The 23,605-nt window shown below is 45.8% G+C and overlaps 1 protein-coding gene across 5 annotated transcripts in view; it reads left to right on the forward strand.

Moving 5' to 3' along the window:
* The window catches only part of LOC147011202 (solute carrier family 2, facilitated glucose transporter member 5-like), a 176,360-nt gene that overhangs the window by 123,554 nt on the left and 29,201 nt on the right, over positions 1-23,605 (forward strand). For 3 of the 5 annotated variants that reach the window (XM_085859993.1, XM_085860000.1, XM_085860002.1), the window contains one exon: positions 15,982-16,354. The exons of 1 other annotated variant lie outside the window; for it this stretch is intronic. In XM_085859993.1, the coding sequence (XP_085716119.1) occupies positions 15,982-16,065 (84 nt within the window). In that variant the 3' untranslated portion in view covers positions 16,066-16,354. One more of the 5 variants, XM_085859994.1, reaches the window with a different exon arrangement.

Genomic DNA, 23,605 nt, shown 5'->3' on the forward strand with positions numbered 1-23,605 from the left:
CACGTATAAATCACTCTGCAGAGCACAGTTATCGTTGGAAATTTTTGTAACTTCGCATATCAGAGGCCTATAGAGGTCCCTTTCAGCGCATAAAATGTTCAAGGTCAAGGTCAAAGGTCAAGGTCACTTTGTTGAAAATCAGGGGAGTCGACGAAACCCTTATTTTTTGAGTAATTTTAATCGAATCATCTCCAAACTTTATGGGAATGTCATATATGGTCTGGCGCTCAGCTGATTAGTTTTTAGTGGCGATTGGCCTTGACCTTCATGGTTAGCACCTGAGGTCAAACATATTTGACCCCAAGGTCAAATTTTCAAGTTTTAGGAACCATATCGTGTAGTACCTCAAATTGAACACCTCGATGAGTGCTTTCTGGATATGTCAAGCTTGAGACATTTGGTGACGTTTTGGTGACGTTATGAGGTGACGTTTTGGTGACGTTATTTAGTGACGTTATGAGGCAAACACATATTTTTCATGGTTACTCTGTAGAACGATTTTCATCGGAATCTCTTGTGGGCAGATATTCCTCAAGGAGTCGCCCCTGGTGGATAGCAGCTCTGTTCACCTCAGTGTGACCTTAAAGAAGTCACACGTGGTCACCTTTTGGCAAGATACGGGTCACCCTGCGGGTGACATTGATTTATTTCAATGTTAACATGCTTTACATATATTTTACACGTTTATTTCAATGTTAACATGCTTTACATATATTTTATGTGTTTATTTCAATGTTAACATGCTTTACATATATTTTACATGTTTATTTCAATGTTAACATGCTTTACATATATTTTACATGCTTATTTCAATGTTAACATGCTGATATATATTTTACATGTTTATTTCAATGTTAACATGTTTTATATACATATTGTTGCGAATTTGCGCCCGCCGGCGTGCGATCGGCCGCCTCGCCCACCGGACGGACAATTCTGTCATGACCCTCCGGGAACTATCACCCGGAGCCAGTCACGGGTGGGCCTTTCGACCTCACCACGATCATGCCAATTGGCCACCCGCGTAGGATAGGGTTGCTCGCCAAACTCGACCTACCAAAGTACCCACGCGGATGGTAAACCGGGCGATCGTACCTCGCCGCAGGTCGACTCCGGACACAAACCGCTTAAGCGGTCCATTTAGCTATCGGGATAACTGAGCGGTGTTATCGTCGGCCTCGACGGTTCCGATTAATTATCGGGCGTATTAAGCCCACTACGAACCCTTTACGTGAAGCAAGATGGAGATTCAAATGAAGGAAAGGACGCAGCGAAACGGGGAACAATTCAACATAATGCACATTTATTACCCAGCCCACGAAAAGCACACATATCCAGTCAAACAGTCAGAATGCACATATATCAATTTAAAACAAAAACAACAATGCAGAGCTACGACCGAATACGCGAACACACGGCAACACTTATACAGTTTTACTTCACAGACGGCAAATTTACTCAAAAGCAAAGGAAAGAAGCCACCCTCATAGGCAAGGGGGCAGACGGGCCTGTAGGCCAATATTTGCGCGGGACCTGCAGGAGCGGCCAGGTCCGCGAGACCGGGGGGGGGGGGGAAGTCCTACCCGCGTCCTCGTGACGAGCCGCAAATGTGGCTGCCCGGCGGTGCCCCGACTTCGTGCTCCTTCGCGGGTTTCGTTGGCACCGCTTGGAGTGGGGTGGGAACAGGACCCCCTTTTTGCACTATCTCAGTGCGGGGGAAAGGGGGAAAGTCCCGCGACGAGCGATCCCACCGCCACCTCGTCGCCGACCGCCGTCTTCCCTGCCTCGGACACGAGCTCCTTGGCCTCCTCCCACAATTATCCTCAGCCGACTGCAGAAGCCACCTTGACACCTTCGCCTCCCGACTCCACTCCGCTCTCCAACCCGACTTCACTGCCAAAACTCTCTGCTTTCAAAACTCTCTGCCTTCAAAACTCTCTGCCTTCAAAACTCTCTGCCACGATTCGCCTTGCGCTCGGCGCTTTATAGGCCGGCAGGAGAACCCATATGCAAATTTCCGGATCAGGGTGAGCTCGGGGGCGGAGCCACGCTCACCCATTGGATGGAGGAAAAGTGGGCGTGAACCTCCCCTGATCCTCGAATTTGCATATTTCGATTTCACACGGAAGCGCCTGGAGGCGAGGTCAAGCCGCTCCGCGCTTGCTGATTGGACGGATCAGAAGTGGCGTGTAGCATTCCTGATCCGAATTTTCCCTCGGAAAGGCCGCTACTTGCACTCGCGGCTCGGTGCGTATCTTGAACGAGCCCAAGACAGCCCGACGCTCAGTGTTCACAGGTGGGGCGGGAATGTCCGTAGAAGGAGAGAGGTGGAGGGTGGTGGAGGGTTTTTGGTGGTGGTTTGATGGTTATGGCAGTTGATTCAAAATAAAGATAGAACAGAAAAACGCCAAACTCAACCCGAATGAATCACATAAATTCCCTCTAAACAACGGGTTTGGGGCTAATTACACATCTACTTAGAGTTATCTCACCTACGGGACCTGAATGGTGGTTTGCGAATTTCCACAGCCGTAACACTACCCCCTCCCCTTTTTACAGACTCGTCCCGAGTTGTCAAATTCTCGTGTGCCATCATGTGTAGTTCTCCCCTCGTATGTTTTACCTTCGGATCCCTGAGTGCGACATTCATGGTATTTGTGTCCCCAAAATAAATAACCTGAGGGCTGAGTAACTAACTAAACAAACCCACTCACTCAGACGACTTAAATAAAATTGCCGGCGCAAGACAGACATGCCGGGGGCGCACTCATATGTACAGTACATCTTAACCTTATAATTTACACTAAACCATGGCCTCTGCAGATCAATGGACTCTGCAGGGAGCAAAACAAACGTCAAAAGAAAACCGGTGCACGGGCCGCCACTGCAGGCCCATGTTGTAGCTGCCAACAGGACAGTTCTTGCAGCTTGCAAACTGTTGCTTTCTGATCCTGGCGCACATGGCAATGAACAAGGGGGGAGGGGGCAAAGCAAAATTGACCGGGGGCAAAAAGTAGATGAGGGCAGTGGGCATGGCATGGCAAAGGTGAGCAGGCAAACACAGCCTGCAGAACAAGGCCGTTGCAGGCAAACACAGACGGCAGACGAACTGGCCGGCACAGGCCTTGCAGTAAAAACAGCTGGCAGATGAACTGGCCAGCACAGGCCTTGAAGCAACACAGCCAGCAGATGAACTGGCCAGCCTTTGCCTGTCAGTGGAGGTTGGTGGAGGGAGTGCGGTGGTGCTGGCCACTCGGAAGGCAGGCTCGGACCAACCTACTGTCTCCCTCCCACCTATCACCTTTGCCTGTCAATGTCTATACCCACTCCCTTAATTTGTCAAAACCAATTTAGCCCCAACTTATCTTTTTGTTGTTTTTATTTTCACTTCCCCACTATAAATCGTCCCCGAACCCCCTTTACTGTCCTTGTTCGGCTAACCTATCGTCCCCTAGCCTACTCCCAACCCCTACGTTCCCTTCCTGGAGGGGACTGAGGGAAAGCTAGCGTCCTGTGTCAAGGCCCTACGAAGCCTCAGGATGGCCTCCCCAGACTTCAGCGATCTCACCCAAAGTGGGTCCAGCGGCCCACAACGAGAGCGAGGGGATGGATGGTGCGGAGGGGTACACTTCCTAATCTACCCTAACCATTAACTCTTAAACTACCCCGGGTTTTCAACAAGCGCCTCGTGCTTAAACTATTGGTTCTAACAACCCAGATTCCCGTCGCCTGTGTTGGTGTCCTCACAATTTCGGGCATTGCCCCCCCCCCCAATTTTCTTCCCGTGCCCTCACAAGGTCTCATGGCTGGGACACGTGACTCCCCTTGGCAGGCACGACCCTCTGCCGATTCTCCAGCTATGGCACCCCCCGGGCACTACGCTGCCTCCGAGCCTACCAGCTCCCAAAACACCGGGGAGTGCCCTCCCTGGCGACTCCCCTGAAACGCTCACGTGGCAGGCTGGCTTCCCGGGCCCCTTTCCGAGGGTCACCCGTGCCCACAACACTGCTCACGCGGCTAACGGCGCCCCGGGCCCCCGCACCATGCGGGCGCACCCATGCCCACGATGCTATCCCGGCCCCCCATGGGCTCTTGGCCGACCACGGCCGACTAGCCTGGTGCCCGGGGTACCCACTCAGCGATACTCACCTTTCGCAGCCACGTTCCCAGCCCATCAACAGGGCTCCTGCACCCCTCCAAATGGGTATCGAGCCTACACTCCCACCAACAGCAAAACGACCTCCATTTTGTCAATTTGACTACCCCCCCAACTCACTCTACACTGACCCCGGGGTCCCTTGGGCGGGAGTCACTCCTCCCCCCAATCACTCATCGCACCATGCATTCCACATTCGCTCCACTCACACAGACCCGCTGGCCTCACTCACTCATCATGTACTCACCTCACAATTCATCAACACACACACACACACACACACACACACACACACACACACACACACACACACACACACACACACACACAACGCTGAACTCTGCCATCCTGCTCACTAAATCTCCAAACTAACTCGTGCTCCCACGTCGTCCCTTAAACTACAGCACGTTCCATTTAACACTACGTAGCTAAGCTACGTCCCCTCTACACATTCACTGTCAGTCACTGTCTCCAAATCCTAAAATCACTTTCCCAACCGAAATCTCAACTAAAATCCTCTAACTAATCCATTCCATGGGCCCCATGAGGACTTACCCCTGTCCCATGAAGCCGGTCTAGCTAAGCTAACCCTTCCCCCGAGCTAGTTCCATCCTGTGCCCTGGCCAAGGGATCATCCACCCCTTGCCCAGGAATCCTGTTCACCCGAAAGCGAGGCTTGCTTTTTTTTTATTGCGCAGCACCAGCGCGGTAACTCACAACCTGCGCACCAGCGCGGCAATTCACAGCCACGCACCTTTGGCGTGACGTCACGGCAGCTGTTCGCGTCCCTCGTCCCTCTTGGACGGTACCATCCGGCAGGGATTCACCCTCCTGCCGGATTCCAACCATACACGCAGCCATGACGTCACCCGGCACATAAAAAAACCACAAGCCTCACGTCTCGAGGGGTTCCCCACGTGAACACATGTGCTCTGCCCGTTGGAGCTTAATACACCCGCCCATGTGGAGAACCCATCCGGTCCAAATTTGAAATCCTGCCTAAACTTTGCCCGTCCGCGGGATCGGCAAATCTACTGCTGGCGTTTCCGGACCAGGTTTCACTCCCGCAAGCGAGGACGCGGCGGCCTCGTGCGTTGCACAGCACGGACCTCGCGCTCGCTGCTGGGTAAACCCGGCACGGTTTCCAAAATAGCTATGGCCGCTACTCGGCTTTTGTCTCTCTGTCGCCGTTGTCGTCACCATTCAACCCACGCACACCTGCGTGTTACGACACTCACACACCACTCCATCACATTCACACCAGGAGACGCGGCTGCATGTTCAGACATGCCCACCGTCATCTCCCTCACATACCTTACACACGCTGTCTCCCTCCTTACACTCGGCCGCTCACTCACGCACCGTGCCTTACTCACACACGTGGGGGCACTCACCCGCGGTGTTTCACTCACACATGGCGCGCTGGGAAGCACGCACTCCGGCACACTCGCCACCAAACCACTCACACATGGGGTCGCTTCCACACCTTGCACCACACACACCGGGACAACCACACTGGGGATCAGTGCCATCACAAGGGTTTCCGGGGCCTCCATACCCCCCAAGCTCTCCGTGCACCTGTCCACAGCACCCGTCCCCTCAACTCCGCGAAGCACGACCGAACCCACCTGGTCGTGACTCGCTTCAAGGGAGCATAGCGGCTCCCTCCGTTCCCGAAGGCTATCCAACTGCTCGCACCGGGTCCCCACACAGTCCGCCAGCCCCCCATTATCCTCCACTAACTCCGTGTGTGTGTGTGTGTGTGTGTGTGTGTGTGTGTGTGTGTGTGTGTGTGTGTGTGTGTGTGTGTGTGTGTGTGTGTGTGTGTGCGCGCGTCTCTAACCCCGTCATTATCATGCAGTCTCTCCTCTATTTTTTCTGTCTCCCGCGTCTCCATACATTTTCTCTCCTTGTTCATTATTTCTGTCTCTTCCTGGTTCCTTTTTCCTTCCCATTTGAGTCGTTCTTCCTCTCTGAGCCCCATTCGCTGTTCGTTCTCCCTCTGGAGCTCCTCAATCTCCGTTGACTCCAATCTCGCTCTCCGTTTTAGTTGTTCAATTTCACACTCGTATAGTTGTTGTTTTCTCTCCCACTGTTCCTCCTGCTCTTCGTTTTCCAATCTCAACGTTTTTCAATTGGCTTATTAGTAGCATTCTTGTCGTAAAGTGATCGTGGTCGAACAGTCGAACAGTCGTAAGTCGACGACTACCTGTATGTATGTATGTATATATATATATATATATATATATATATATATATATATATATATATATATATATATATATATATATATATATATATATATATGTTATGACCTGCGGTTGGCCGGTATTCTGGCCGTGCCATGTATCTTATCGTGGTGGCTCTTATCGTGTGCTGTGCTGTTGTTACATTAAATACTCTACGTTGTATCATCACCATGGTGATGTGATTCATTCCTTTGTGTAAACGTAAAACCATTCCCTTCCCATTGGCGCAGAAGGGCACTCGGTGGAGCACACACCTCCACCACGTATGGCCAAAAAAAAAAAATGTTGCATTGGCGTAACGGGTCACTGAAAAATAGGGTAGGTCGGTCGGGATCTTTTTTTTTTTTTTTTTTTCTTAATAAATCCCTCCCAAAATCTCCCCCGGCTCGAGTACCACCCTTTTTGTCGGCGGGTTCTGTCCGAAACACTTCCGGGTTTTTGCGATCGCGATCGATAGCAAATCGATCGAAGATACTTGAAAACGATAGCAAAACAACAAAAATAGCAATAAAATAGGGTCGGCAAAATTTTTCGACAGCAAAAAAACAAAAAAAAAAAACGTAGGGTCGGCGGAATTTTTAGGGTCGGGCGGGTTACGCCAATGCAACGTTTTTTTTTTTTTTTGGCCTAATTCCTGATCCACGAGAACATATCGGACCCAATACATCCCTGAAATATCTTGCGATACAGAACTATCTCGTTTTTGGCCCTCTCTCTTTATGGTGAAGAATCGCTTAAAATTTTTATCGTAGCCGGATCTGGATTTTCACCACACACTTCACAAACAAACCCATGAAAAATCGTGCTTAGCACGACACTTGGCGAATTAGTTGACCTTTCCGTGTGGTGGTGCAAGCTGTAATGTCATGGAATGTGTGGTGTTTATTTGTTCGTACATTAATAAAATGACGCGACGTCGCAAATAACAATTATCAGGCGCGTGTTGTCATGGTAACGGCAGCAGATTGAAAATTTTCACAACTCATTTAAAGCCACCATGTGGCATTCAACAACTTATCATCGGTGCTTGTTGCCTTCATTCTGATCGTAGAAAATATTTGAAAATACCCAGGAACATTGCTTTTCAACCAGCTTTACGATCCCGTTATCAGGTTTGAAATATGTTGTAAAACAAAAATATGTATTTTATGTGTGTTTTTCATGTTTTGGGTGACGCTGACCTTGACCTTGGGTCAATTTCGATCAAAATTTGTACACATGTTAATATTACATGCATAAATAGACAGTACAAGTTTCAATATAACAAGTGCAAAGCTGTTTGAGAAATAGCCATGTGTAATTCACAAAATTCCCCATTGGTTTATAATGGGCGATAATATAAAGTTATGCAGAATCCAGATCCTGATCTTGAACATCACCAAAAGTCACACATCTTTTTGCACTGTGGATTTCTATCAGCTGTTAAAATTTAATCCAAATCGGTGAAGAATTGTGATCTGAAGAACGAATAGAATTTTTTTTAAATCACGCCAATAGCTGAAAACGTTGACGTCATACGCTTGCGAAAAAGGTCCATAATTTGTACTAACATGCATTTTAAAACATTTAGATATTCCATTGAAGTTTGTTTTGGTGTCAACAGGAAGTCACTACGACTTCCGGTCACTGAGTTATGTCCAAAAATGTGTTTTCACGTTGTGTGACGTCACGTCGTAACGTTTAGTCTGATTAAGACGGGGTATGGATGCGGACCGTCTCAGGCGGATTGCCTATCAGGTGTAAAAATGTAAGAACGACTGTTCCAGCCGTTTGGGCTGCAGACGACCGGACAAACAAACAAACCAATAAACCAATGTCACCCGCAGGGTGACCCGTATCTTGCCAAAAGGTGACCACGTGTGACTTCTTTAAGGTCACACTGAGATGAACAGAGCTGCTATCCACCAGGAGCGACTCCTTGAGGAATATCTGCCTTCGAGAGATTCTGATGAGAATCGTTCAACAGAGTAACCATGAAAAATATGCGTTTGCCTCATAACGTCACCAAATGACGTCATAATGTCTCAAGCTTGACATATCTAGAAAGCACTCATCGAGGTGTTCAATTTGAGGTACTTCATGATATGGTTCCTAAAACTTGAAAATTTGACCTTGGGGTCAAATATGTTTGACATGAGGGGGTAACCATAAAGGTCAAGGCCAATCGCCACCAAAAATTAATCAGCTGAGCGCCAGACCATGAACTATATTCCCATGAAGTTTGAAGACGATCCGATCAAAATGACTCAAAAAATAAGGGTTTTGTCAACTCCCCTGATTTGCGACAAAGTGACCTTGACCTTTGACCTTGACCTTCAAAATTTTGTGCTCTGAAAGGGACCTCTATAGGCCTCTGATATGCGAAGTTACAAAAATTTCCAATGATAACTGTGCTCTGCAGAATTTTTTATACGTGATTACAGACAAACAAAAAAAAAGCAAAAAAAAAAAAACATACAAGCTGATGAACATATCTTGCAAAAACTTCGTTTTGGCAACATAACAAACGGAACAGACCAACATACTTGACAAAATGGAAGATTTCGCCAAGTAACAAATGGACAGACAAACAGAAAGGGGTAAAAACATAACCTCCTTCACCTTCTCGGTGGGGAAACTGCGGATAAATGATTAACAATGACGTCAATGTAGAGTGGTCCCTACTTTGGTCCCGAAAGTGGTGCTTTGTTGGGGTTCGGGTCATTCACGAGGCCTCGCTAGCTTCCTTACAACTCTCTCTTTTACATCGTACTATTGCTTACCTCTTCCGGTCTTGATTAGTGGAACTTTTGAAACAGAAATTAAATGAATCACTCATGTCAGATGACCACCACCACCATGTTGGTACACCCATCAAGGATGCACGTGACGTGAGTTATTCGTTGTAATCTTCCGTTTGTTTCGGGTAAAATTGTTTGTGGTGACTTCTTGGGAAATTTATCACCAAAATGTTTTCCTGTCGACTTCACACAACGAAGAAATGCTTCATGTGTCGACATTCTGTAAAAATCCTCCAAATGTCGGTGTACTGTGTGCACGTGCGAATCCTGCACTCGCAACCAATCCGATTACTTGATAGAAAGGGCGCGATCCTATTCCGTATGATTAAACAGGTGACACCACACCTGTATTTGGGTTTGTCACTGCATCATAGGTGAGATATTTGGGGGAATTGTGCCTTTGCTGATTCAAGCATGAGCTTTGGCACACTGTTAGATCATGCCCGAAGGAAGATATTTAGCATGTCTGGCAGCCATTGGCTAAAGTGTGTTTTGGAGTACAAACACAATTTTATTGCAGATTCTGGTAACATAGACTATACTAAAGTCAAATCTGAGTGATGCCACTTTGTCACGCTTGAGCAATGTTTTTTTCGAGCAAAATTCAAATTGGCCACCATCAAAACCGTTTTTTGGCCGTAACTCGGCCAAAAATTGAGATATGAACCCGATTTCAGTGACAGACAGAACCTACGAGAAAGATTGGCCACATGTATTGACCCTCTACAACCAGAGAATCACCCAGATTGGCTTGTGAACATTGTAACTGTAAGAATGAGTCCAAACATTGTCAACACTGACATTTCTGTTGGCATAGGAGTCAAGCAGATGAAGGAGTATGAGGAGCAATGGCCAGACAGCTTCAACAAGCCGCTCAGCAAACAAGTAGTCACGATGGCAGTGTCCCGAAAGCAGATAAAGGTCGGACAAACAGCTGTAGAGGACACGGGGCTCATATATTCAAGAGTGTTGGGCCTTCAGGCAGTGAGGGACATCAACCTGAAAGATATCCTGAAGTTTGAGCTCGCCCCAGTACCGCCTTCTATGTTTGAAGATAACGATGACATGCAAATCACAAAATCGAAAGCAGTCTTGAAGCAGAAATTGCAGGTAGAGGTGTCTGACAGAATGTTTCCAGCTGATGGAGCAATCATTGTAGATGGTTGTGCTATGCTGTGGGTGATTTAATGGCCATCGAAAGGAACAGTAGAGGACTATGTGCAGAATCTTCTTTCTTATTTGAGAGATAAGCTGAAGATATGTGATACGTATTTGGTCTTTGACCGGTATTATGACAACAGCATCAAGAAAGTCACGCGAACCGCTCGTGCAGGCAAAGATGCCAGTCAATGACACCAGCTGAATCTGACGACGCCACTCCCTGCACAAAAGATCGTTTTGACAGTGACAGACAACAAAGTCGAGTTAATAAATATCATTTGCAGCTACATCAAAGACCATCCTGAAGCATTTTCTTCCAACACAAAGCTCATATTAACTGGACCTAAACCCAATACCTATGGAAATTGCAGAATACCAAATAGTAGAGAGGCCTGACCAAAGAACCACTCACGAAGAAGCCGATGTTATTATGGTACAACAAATGGTCCTTCTAGCCTCATGAGGAGTTCCGAGTATCCGGGTAATTTCAGACGACACAGATGTATTCATATTGCTGTTGCATTTTTACCAACTGAAGGAACTGGCATGCAACCTTGTGATGGCTGGTACAAGTCGTGACAGATCGTCTGTTGACATCAAGGCGACAGTGCAGAAGCATGCACATATTGTCACCCAAGTTCTGGCAGCACATGTGGTGTCTGGATGTGACACAGTTGCCTACCTGTGGGGTATTGGAAAAGGCACAATTGTGAAACACCTCAAAGATGGTCGTCAATTAAATTATCTTGGTGATCTTGATGCAGAATTACCAGATGTCATATCTGAAGCAACTGCCTTCTTTGCTGCTTGCTATGGATCCCAGGAAACAGAAGACATGTCAGCTATTCGATTTGATGTCTGGTCTTTAAAGATGACGAAGAAGAAGCTGACATCAGCACCAGAGTTAAAAACTCTACCACCAACCACTGTGGCTTTCATCCAACACGTTCTCAGGGCGCACTTGCAGGCAGCAATATGTCGGCCTGCATTAGATCCAGACCCACCATTGATCGATCCAACGAGTCATGGATGGTCACATGAAGAAGTGTCGAGCATGTTGCTCCCTGTGTCTCTGCCTCCAGATGTCATCAGAGCTCCTGATAATGTTCTCAAGATGATCAGGTGTGATTGCAGCTCAGTGCGACCCTGTGCAACGAATAGATGTAATTGCTCTGCCACCAGGCTCTCCTGTTCATTCTTCTGTGGCTGCCATGGTATGGAGGAATGTCAGAACGACCAAACAAAGTCTGTATCAGCAAGCGACGCTGTGGAACTTGAGTGAACACCAGTCATTTGATTTATGCAGCTGTCTTGTATGTGAGATTGAGTGAAAGAAAGATTGAGTGAAAGCAGAATGAAAGAAGTTCATCAGCAACCAATCAGTGTATTCATAGTTGATAGCATGTACAGACCCCTTTTTGGATTTGAATTTGTGTAAACCTTGCTTATTACGTTTATTTGGTTATGTGTTAATATAATTAATTATAGTTTGTAGTTACCTAATCATTGTATTACTCAACTGTACTGTTGGAAATAAAGATATACAATACAATACAATATACTGTTACAATACAATACAATATACTGTTTACCACTTAAATCAGGTTCATATAGATGTTGGGCATAGTTATAGCTGCAAATAGTTCGGTCGATATTTTTTCAGTCAAAATATAATATCTAAATAGAAAAATTACAATATAGACTATTATTATGAGTTGTATGGTTTATTTAAACATATCAGTGTATTCCTTGACCCCCAAAACATAGGGTTTGCCACTGAAATTGGGTTCATATCTCGATTTTTGGCCGAGTTACGGCCAAAAAACAGTTTTGATGGCGGCCATTTTGAATTTTGCTCCTAAAAAAAATTGGCAAGTGTGACAAAGTGGCATCACTCGGATTTGAGTTTAGTATAGTCTATGTCACCAGAATCTGCAATAAAATTGTGTATGTACTCCAAAACACACCTCGGGTAAAATTCCAGTTCTGCATCCAGACTATATAGGGCCATCGCAGAATTGTTCTGTGGCCAAAATGGCGGCCATTTTACAAAATGGCCACCACCGGTTGTTATTTTACCAGTTTCTTAGGTTCGAGACCAGCTAGGATATTGATTCTGGTGGCTAATCGTACATTTTCAAGGATGAGGAATGCAGTGGTACTATTTATAACATTCTAGCAACTACCAAACTACATATATGTAGCATTCAGGGAATTAAACAATCGTAAACCATCAAATATTAGCAGAGTTTTGCACATTTTCCGGAATTTCAGAATTAGCCCATGAGTTGTGTGCTGACCTCATAATTATGTTTATGTGTATTCATATATTTTGCTGCATATTCACACAGAACATCATAATAATGTCACAATGATCATCTATATTGTTAGTACAGCTTTTGTGTACTGTGTACACCAAGTAACAACACCTAATCTGCATGTTTATCTGTATGCTTTCAGTTGACCTGGACTGTGACTGTGGTGGCAGCCAACATATTTTCCTGGAAATTTTAGCTTATGGTAGAGTGGTGGTGGTATAACTAGTACATACTGTGCTCATATTATAACTAGTAGATACTGTTCTAAAGTAGCATAGTGCATAGGGACAATGGCCAAACTATACAAGGTGGAGAACTGTGATGAGCCAAGCTCATCAGGTAAACAGTACCCGACCACAGACTGGAACAAATGTGTTCTGTGTCAAGAAGACACAGATGAGATGCTGACATGTCCATATAATTCAGCACGTGGCACAGATGGGGCAGGATACAGGACCATAGCTGAGCATCTTGTAGCATTCGATGATATCAGTTGCCTGCCAAGAACACTGAAACTGTCACAACTGGATGAGGGTCAGGGCATTGAGGCAGCATTCCAGGTTCACAAAGCCAAATGGCATGACTCCTGCAGACTGCAGTATAACAAAACAAAACTTCAGAGGGCTGAAAAGAGGAAAACACACCACGATGATGACCCAGAAACCCACAAGTTCACCCGTCAGAGCACTGAACGTGAAACTCATTCAACAGACATGCTTCTTCTGTGGCAAATCTGCAGCAAGAGATGTTTTGCATAATGCATCAATATTCGAACTTGACATTCGTGTGAGGCAGTGTGCCCTCAAACTACAGGACAAACACCTCCTATCCAAACTCGGTGTTGGAGATCTCATTGCCCAAGAGGCTAAGTACCATGCTCAGTGTCTTGCCTCTCTGTACAATAAAGCGAGGAGCACAAAGACGCAATAATCTAATGTAGACACTGTTAACCATGGAATTGCATTCGCTGGACTTGTTGCCTATATTGAGGAAGTGCGCAAGGACAATATGGTTGCACCAGTGTTCAAGCTTACAGACTTGGCAAATCTATACAGTCCCAGACTGGAACAACTGGGGACACATGTGACGGGGTGTGTACACAACAACCAAACTCAAGAACAGAATACTGGGTTACTTCCCAGACATGGATGCTCACAAGCAAGGTCGCGATGTGGTGCTCGTGTGCAATGAGGATGTTGGTGCTGCATTAGGGAAATCATGCGAGTACGATGCTGACAATGATGCAGTTCATCAAGCCAGAGCTTTGATCATCGAGCCTTTGATGATGTCACCTCAGACACCATAGACAACTGGATGGAGTCTCTGGAGCGATTCCTGGTATTGCTCGATGACCGTACTTGCAGCCTGGAATCAGTCAATAAGGCACACAATCAGCTGTTCACCCAGAAAGGTAGAGACATTGAAGGACTCCCTCCAACACAAGCAGCACTGATTCAGGACACAAAGAGAGCTGCTGTGGAGGAAAAAATAATTATATTCATGTATTCTCAATTATAATTGTTGTTGGTGCTTTATAAATCTAATTTTTATGCTATATTCGAATTGGCTGTCAGTTATGTTTCCCTTTACCCTTTACCTAAATATTGATAAAAGGAATGCCTTGCAATGAAACAGGGTGACCTGGTTGATAACACTGCAACTTTTGCCATGATTATGTCATTCTCTTTCACCCAGTGGACACGTTTTACAGTTGGAGTTCTTTTGCCTCATGCTTATCAGCTAACCCTGTAGTTCTCCCTCCCATTCTTTGGAATGTCAAGTTATGTATAAGAAGAATTGCTTCAGGCTTATGTTTCATTGAAGTCCATTGGAATATTTCAGTCAAGCATTCAATGTTCTTCCTCCGTATAGACAAAAATAAAGATTCTCCTTTGGTATGCTGATTCAACTTGTGGAAATTGAGTTATTTTCCCTGACAGCTGCCAACCAAGCTGGTCACTCCTGGGGACAGATGATGGTTGCAGTCCCGGAACTCCCATCCCCAGGTGGCTGGGGGTGGAAGAAGAAGGACACAGGTGGATGGGAAGTTCACTGGATCACATTGCCAGAAGCGACCCAGGCCTGTCAAGAACTCATATGCTGTGGATGCAAAAAGGGGTACAGAGGACAGTACAAATATGTCAAGGCAGCATTTCAGTGCACTGCCCTTTGCCACTGTGGTGGACTGTGTACTCAAAACTAACATTATCTTACGAATATTGAAACCATGAGCACTCAACATACAGGTGCCAAAAGTTAGTTATGACGGTAAGTACGTGTGAGACAGGTCCCTTCCTTTTGTCTAGTGGGAGCATCGAATGTGTGCGTTGTGATGTTTTTTTTCTTGTTAGGTTAATACATCGAATCAGCCATAAATTACCCCACCTTCACGACCCCTTCTGCCCATCACGCTCCGTCACCACCCGTTGGCTGCTCGTACCTTGACTTGCCGAGAGGGGGCCTCGTGGTTCAGGTCCTCGGTCCCCACTGACGTGGATTTCTACCCTCGAACCGCGTCGTGATCGAAAGGATTCTTTAGATTGTTGAGGGATCTTGACCTCCTCGAGGATTCAACGTCTAGCCGACTCAGTGTTGCATGTATCGGGATAAAATAAACCACAGAAGTCCAGTAATAATCAATGTCCACAAGGAGTTCTTTCTTCTGTACCATTTATTTGCTCTCCCTCAGATCATCCTCCCCTCCCCAAATATCCATTCCATTTTATAAGCAGAGAGGGCTTTTGATCGCAAGAACAGAATGCACAGCTTATCGGCCTGGTCACCTTGTACTTTCAGAAACCCAAGCAATGTCCAAAGTGTCAAAGAAAGACAAGATTATAAGTAGGTGGTAGGCCTTAACAACTAAATAGTAGAACAGTAGAGGAAAAACACAAACACTTTGACCTACTCAGACTGAGGCAAAGGTTTCTTGTCTAGAGAGTAATAATTTCCCCAACACCACGAAGGGCGGTTTTTGTATGGTGACTCCACTGACTCTTTCAGCGTACCCTGTTACTCTTCGCGAGTGAAGCCACATGGAGGAATAACTGGGGTTTCCTAGCAGGGGCCAAGGCCCCGCCCCGTAAAGGCTGTGCCCGTTGGCCAATGAGGGGTGGACAGCCAGGTGATTTTCGCCAAGAGCCCCTCCCCGTGGTGGGAGTACACATGTCTCGGAGGCTCTCTGAAAGAGTCAGTCGTGGTTTGTTAGTTTGCCCCGAGTCGGTTTGTGCATGGGGCAGGAGGCAGTCGAGTTTGTTTGCATTGGCTGAGGTAGTCGCGTTTGTTCTCGGTGGTGGAACAGTCGTGTTTGTTTGCAGTGGCTGTTACGGGGAGAGGAGTATTGTGGACCCGACTATTCACCACCTGATTTCCGCGACGACCCAAGGCTCCCGCACGTGTGACTGGGATCAGGCGGACGACCCTTGGCAGGTGCCGCATCCCAGAGCACGCTTTCCTTTTGATGACCCACAGGTGCCCATCCGAACTCTGACCCCCAGCTCATCTCTCCTCACGGCTGTGAGGGTCCAATAAAGATTCTGGGTTTCTTTTCCTTTTTGTATGCGTGTGGGCCTGTCTATAAGTATAATTGTTTAAGTGCTTTTGCAACATTGTAAATACTGCATTGCATATTCGCTTGAAGTCTCGCCTCTGTGTCTTTTGATTTACTGCAAATAAATTTATGAGAAATTATCCCAGTCTGTTTCCGTCCCTCCTTACATTGGTCCAGCGTGGTCCGGATCTGAGTATAAGCTCAGTTTCATCTCCGGTAATCGGTAAGAATAGCCGGAATGTCCTGGGCAGGCCCCATTCGACTGCAACGGGCCTGAAAGGTAGGTGGTAAAGCGGTAGTCGGTAATGTAAACTTACCGCTGCCGGTCGGGTAAATCCAGTTTGACCAGGCGTTCCGAGGGCGTGGATCCTTGGAAGACGAGACTGCGTGGATACTTCGGTACTTTGGCTCCAGACGAATAACCCTACGCCATGCGGTCGAGATATTGGCGTTCCGTGGTCGGTTACGCAACCCACCGGCTCGCGGAGTTATCCGGAGCGATGGCCTATGATTCCGGGGGTTTGGTGGGAGACGACGTAACCTCCCCCACCTGGTGGCCGTTCTCACCACCGACCCTTGGCCTATAACAATTACATTTCATTGAAAACCTGTAATATTACCATGGAAGGCCTTACCTGGTTAATAATGGAAGGACTTTCATCGACTTGCCCTCTCCACTAACATGTCAAACAACAATGGGACATGCACTGTAGATTTTGCAAGATACAGCATAATCTCATGAACTGTGTGCTCATATAAATAAATTACCAAATATTATAAAGGAAACATTGTGTCTGCATTGGACTCTCATTATATGTCACAGTTTCAAAACATGTACATGTATAACTCCACCAATATTAAATGCGTTTATAATTTTACTATTACTTATTTCACTGAAAGCTAGATATATGCAGTTAAGTAGTTGTTAGAGTAGTTATAGCATGTTGTAAATAGTACCACTGCATTCCTCATCCTTGAAAAGGTACGATTAGCCACCAGAATCAATATCTTAGGTAGTCTCGAGCCTGAGCTACTGGTAAAATAAACAACTGGTGGTGGCCATTTTGGAAAATGGCGACCATTTTGCCCACAGGACAATTCTGTGTTGGCCCTATAGCTAAATATCTTCCTTCGGGCATGCTCTAACAGTGTGCCAAAGCTCATGATTGTATCATCAAAGGCACAATTCATTCCCATATCTGCCGGACTATCAGGGATGTGTTCAGTTACAAAGTTTCTTGTAGATCTCGCAAATCCTGCACTCGCACCCAATCAGATTACTTGATAGAAAGAGGGCGATCCCATTCCGTATTATTAAACAGGTTACACAACACCTGCATTTGGGTTTTTCACTGCATCAGGAATGTGTTCGGTTACAAAGTTTCTTGTAGAGCGCTCACCAAGTAGCTTAAGCACTGAAGCAAGCACTCCGTGAGAAACCGTTGATGGGTCATTCTAACTCAGTTCACGCAAGGGTTGCAATCCGACCCCCTCAGATTTGGACAATTTTTTGCATGTATGTTACATATGATAGTCTATGTTCACATACAAAATTTTAGCTAAATCCGACATGTGCTGACGAGACCTTGAGAACTTTTGACCTTTTCGACGAATGTCGTGTTTCCACCAAAATTCAAATCCTCATATCTCAGCAACCCCTTGCCCGATCTCGATTATTTTGGTGTCGTTGGAAAGGTAATTGTCCATAGAATGCAAATACAGCATCGGTTCGTCTATCTAGTTAAGTTAGGGGTGGATGATTTTTGGACATGACATTTGACCTTGACCTTGAAGACCTCGTGACCTTGAAGACCTCATGACCTTGAAGACCTCGTGACCTTGACCTGACCTTGCATGAAAATGAAACTTCATACTGTCCACTACAACATATCAAAAAACTGGAGGGTAGCATCGGAGGGGTAGCATTTTTGTTCTCGACATATTTTCGGCCAAATTTCAAAGGTTGTAAAAACGAAACCAAATCATGACGTAGACATTTGATGGATGCATGGGACAATATAAAAATAAGTATAATTTTTTGAACCTGTGCTTTCATTTGGAGGACTTTGGAATCAATGCTGAGTGGAACTTTTTTGCTACTTCACATGGCAAAAGTGCATGTGACGTGTTAGGCGGAACTGTAAAGAGGTTATTAACAAAAGCCAGCCTCCAACGCCCGTAAGCAGATGCGATCCTAACTTCCAATGCTATCATGAATTCCAGGAATTCACTTCATCAATGTACAGCCTGGTATTGTTAAGGATTACGAACTGAAATTGAAAGAAAGCCTGGAAAATGCGAAGCCGGTACTCAAAAATTTCATCGATTTGTTCCATCATCAAAATCGAGTATAAAAGCATTCAAACTGAGCAAACAAGAAGAAGAACCCAAAACTGTACGTGCGACTCGAGTCGATGGCGAAACTGATGAGGTAGATGATGAATCAGGACTAGAGTTTGAAATCAATAAGCAAAATTATGTTTGTGCTATCTATGACGAAAATCCATGGATTGGACTTGTAGAGGATATTTCTGATGAGTATGGTGACTGTTACATCAATTTCATGCATCCCCACGGTCCTACTAAATATCTCAATTGGCCACTGGATGTGGACAGATGTTGGATTGAAAATTCAGACATTCTGTGTGTGACCGATCTACCATTAGTTGTCGGTTCTGGAATAAGAATTCGTTATTAAATTAGTGACCAAGATAATGCTAAAATAACCAGTTTATGTAGAAAGTGGCAAACCCGTTAAGATTTATCTATATCTTGTGACTTGAACATGTTTCCTTCCCCTCGACAAAACGATTATTTAGCAAACTTTTTAGCAAAACAAAAATTAATAATGGAGACTAAACTTATCGATCTTGGATAAAATTGTATTCATGAATTTTTTGTATGATTCTGTGTTATATTCATATTTTAATTTGCTTGTTGTAGATAGTGATAATATTTTGTCTTGACAAAATGAACTATTGAATCAAAAAATGTATGATTTTTTCATTTATTTCAGTAGCAATTAGTCTTGAGGTTATGGTGTCATGTTTTGGTTGCGATTTCTGTATTTGGTTGCGATGCCTTGAACTTTGTCAAGGCAGATTCATCGATGCAGGCCTGGACTTTTTTGTTGTTTTCTCGGTATTTCAAAAAAGTTGGATTTTACGTACGAATTCGTCTTTTTTGCAGACGAATTCCTACGTTTTAAGGTTTTTGTTCTCGAGAAAAAAAAATCCCTGACGGAATTTATTGAACTTGTGTTTAAAATCTTCTGAAACGATGTATTCCAGTATGACAAAAAAACTCGATGCAGTTTTACCTTGTTTTCTGTCGGCAGCACTGCGAAACAGGCCTGGCTGGACAAGTCCATTCATGTTTGAACGTAATCTAGCTAATATTGACTGTAAACTGACAAGCCTGGGCATGTCTATGACGTCATGATTTGGTTGCATTTTTACGACCTTTGAACTTTATCCAAAAATATCTCGAGAACAAAAAATACTACCTCTCCAGTTTTTTGATACGTTATCGTAGACTATGAATTTTCATTTTCATGCAAGGCCAGGTCAAGGTCACGAGGTATTCAAGGTCAAGGTCAAATGTCATGTCCAAAAATCATCCACCCATAACTTAACTAGATCGACAAACCGATGGTGTATTTGCATTCGGACTTCCGGTTCCGGACATTCGGACTTCCGGTTCCGGTTTTGAGCGGCAAGAGGTCTCCTTCGGGGCTCCCTGCTGACATTCTCAAAGTTAAGTTCCGGTTGTTATTTGTCCCGTTTTAACTGTTTAATTTTCTCACCTACATGTTAATGTGTGTTCCTAGTTCGGTTTTGTTTCAAAAATCGTGCTATTTTGTGAGTATTTATGTCGACGTTCTCACCTGGTGTTTGAGGCCTAGTCCTAGGCTTGAGGCCTACCGGTTCCACTTGGTGTTCGATCGTTTTTTTTTTTTTTGTTTGTTTTTTCTCCCCATTACCTTCAATTTCTATCCTCCCCATTACCTTCAATTTTCATCCTCCCCACTTTCCAAATATCCCCCATTCTCCCAACTAATCTCTTTCTTATCTCAAAAAAAAAAAAAAAAAAAAAAAAACCCAACAACAACAACAACAACCTTCTCCCGATTCTGCTACTTCTTCCTCTTAACTTCCTCCTCGTCTTCCTCGATTTCTTTTTTTTTTTTTACACTTCCATGACCTAATCTGTTGAACTCTCTCATACATTAATATTAACAACAAAAACGATCTTATAATGCTTCATCTTCCTCTCTCACACATGTGAGTACTCTTTACTGTTTCACAATGCACTACTCTTCTGCTATTTTAACAGACTGCTCTCATTTCGACCTGTCCTTCATTCCTTGCCTAAAAATCCAACTATTACAGCGCTTCTTCTCTCCATGCTCTGAATTCGCCTTCATTGCATCCATCAAGAATTGTGTTAAATCGTATATCTGACCTAAAACTTTTAAAAACCACAGTTTGCCATGGATGCTCGCTTTCCATCAACCATTCTTTTTTTCCAACTTCAGTGCCAACTCACCCCCCTCACCCTCACTCTCACTCTCAAAGCAACCATGCCACTCTTCTCCCTCCAAGCCTCCCTCTCACCTCTTTCAAAAATTCCCCCCTCACCTTTCTCCCACCTTTCATCCCCCTCACTCTTCCTTCTCTAAGTTGCCCCCCCTCTCATCCACCAACCTGCCTCCCTCCACTGCCCTCTCACCTCCATCTCTTCCTCCACCTCCTCAAATCCTCAACTGCCATCTTCCTTGTCTCTTGTCCCCCCTCTCTCACAGCACCACAGAGCCTTTTCTCCTCCTCATTCGGCCCCCTCCCCTCGCTCTTCTGCATTACCCCACACTCCTTCAGCAACCCTCCTTACCTCCCCCTCGTCCCTCGTCCGACCCTCCCCCGCCCCCTCCACCTCCTGCACCAAAGCCTCCTCCCCTACCTCTTCATTAAAAGTGTGGACCTCAAATATCCGGGGCCTTCGCTCAAACCTTTCAGATCTTTCCATGCAGGTTGCCACTGACAAACCAGACATTATCTGCCTAACAGAAACTTTCCTCTCCCAAGACGTGTCTGACTCCCAAGTATCTCTCCCTGGTTACTCCCTCTTACGGTATGACAGACCTGAGCCTCGTCCTGGTGGAGGTGTTGCTCTCTTCATCAAAGACTCTATTCCTCACTCTCCCTGCACTGCTCTCACTCCCCACACCCCCAGGAATACCTCTGGCTTCGGCTTCCCCTCCACTCCCACCTCATGTTTATATGTGTACTGTACCGTCCACCGAACAGTGATGACTCCATCTACACCTCACTCTCCGAAAACATGGACCATCTTCTATCTTCTCATCCAAACTCTCTCTTCCTCTTATGTGGCGACTTCAATTGTCATCACGCCAGTTGGCTAGGTGTGGGTACCTCTCTCACCTGCCATGGGACATCAGCAAAAGCTTTCTGTGACTCATTGGGACTGACTCAATCGGTCAACTTCCCGACCCGGATCTCAACCAATGGTACTCCATCTCTTCTGGATCTGATTTTGACAAATTTCCCTGACAATATCTGCTGCTCTTCCTTCGCTCCAATTGGTTCTTCTGACCACGTCCTTATTAAAGTGGACATCTCTCTGGCTGTTATCAGAGAACCACCTCACCGCCGTCGAGTCTGGCATTTCACTCAAGCCGACTGGCAGGGTCTCCGAGCAGCCATCAAACTTACAGACTGGTCTCCTATCACTACTTTCTCAAACATCAACTCATCCTGGGAATTCTTTCAAAGAAACTTGCTCTCCCTCATGCACAGATTTATCCCCTCTCGTGTTCAGTTGTCTTACCCTTCCTCCCGCCCTTGGTTTACTGAAGCTTGTGGCGAGGCAGTTGTCCTGAAACAACATGCCTTTGCCTCATGGAAAGCAAACCCAACTGAGGGCAATCTCAGTTCTTTCCACAAAGCTCGGAACAAGTGTGTATCTACCCTCAGGAGAGCCAGAAAACAACATCTTTCTCATCTCAAGTCTGAACTCTCAAACCTCTCTCCCTCCTCAAAATCCTGGTGGCGTTTAATCAAATCTGTTTCTGGTGTATGTTCCCCCTCCATCCCCTCCCTTACCTCAAATGGCCGCACTGCTGATTCCACACGTGATAAAGCTGAATGTCTAAACTCGGTGTTTGCAGCTAAATCTTGTGTCCCAAACCCATCACTATCTCTACCCACTTTACCCAGTCGCACCCAACTGTCCCTGGACTCTGTATCCTTTTCTCCTGACAAGGTGGAGAGCTTGCTTTCAAACCTCGAGTCAGATTCTGCAACCGGTCAAGACGGCATCAGCCCACGTGTCCTCAAAGCCTGCTCTTCTGCTCTTGCTCACCCTCTCTCTGTTCTATTCACCCTCTCATTTTCCCAAGGTCATCTGCCATCTGCTTGGAAATCTGCTAACATCACTGCCCTGCATAAAAAAGGTGCAAAAACAGATCCCTGTAACTATAGACCAATCAGCCTTCTCCCAATCATCAGCAAGGTTATGGAATCCATCATCGCTTCAGACATGAAATCCTTCCTCTTCTCCAATGGCTTGATTTCCAATCATCAATTTGGTTTCAGACCAGGTCACTCTACCCTAGATATGCTGCTACTGCTCTCCCATCAATGGATGGAGGTCCTCAATGCCAGACAGGAAATCCGAGCCGTATCCCTGGACATATCACGTGCTTTTGACACAGTCTGGCACCCTGCCCTACTCACCAAACTCTCTGCCCATGGTATTCAAGGCCATCTCCACTCATGGCTCGCAGACTTCCTCTCCTGTCGCAGTCAACGTGTGGCCCTAAATGGAGTTCTTTCATCCCCTCTTCCTGTGCAGGCTGGAGTTCCTCAAGGTAGCGTTCTGGGCCCTGTTCTTTTCTGGTTTTCATCAATGATCTCTCGGACTCTCTGGAAAATCCTCTATTTCTCTTTGCCGATGACTCAACCCTCTGCCGTACCATCTGTCATCCCTCAGACCGGCAAGCAGCAGCTTCTTCGCTCACTGCAGATCTGGATAAAATCACAAACTGGTCCAACACGTGGAACATGTCTTTCAATCCAGACAAATCTCACACTCTCACTATGTCTCTTCGAAAGGACCGTTTACAAAACCCCACCATCCACTTTCTCAACAATCCTCTGGAAGAAGTCTTTTCTTTCAAGCTTCTGGGTCTCACGATCTGCCATGACCTTTCCTGGGAAAGTCACATTTCCAACCTTGCCTCAAAAGCCAGTCGCCGACTGGGAATCCTCCGTCGTGCAAAGTCCTTCCTCGGCCCTCTTGAGCTCCTGACCACTTACAAAGCTTTTGTCCGTAGCCTGATGGAGTACTGCTCTCCCCTCTGGGCTGGTGCT

Source organism: Eptatretus burgeri, chromosome 16 (genome assembly GCF_056783735.1).
Source record: "Eptatretus burgeri isolate ZD-2024b chromosome 16, Ebu_testis_v1, whole genome shotgun sequence".
In the NCBI taxonomy this organism is placed as follows: Eukaryota; Metazoa; Chordata; class Myxini; order Myxiniformes; family Myxinidae; genus Eptatretus; species Eptatretus burgeri.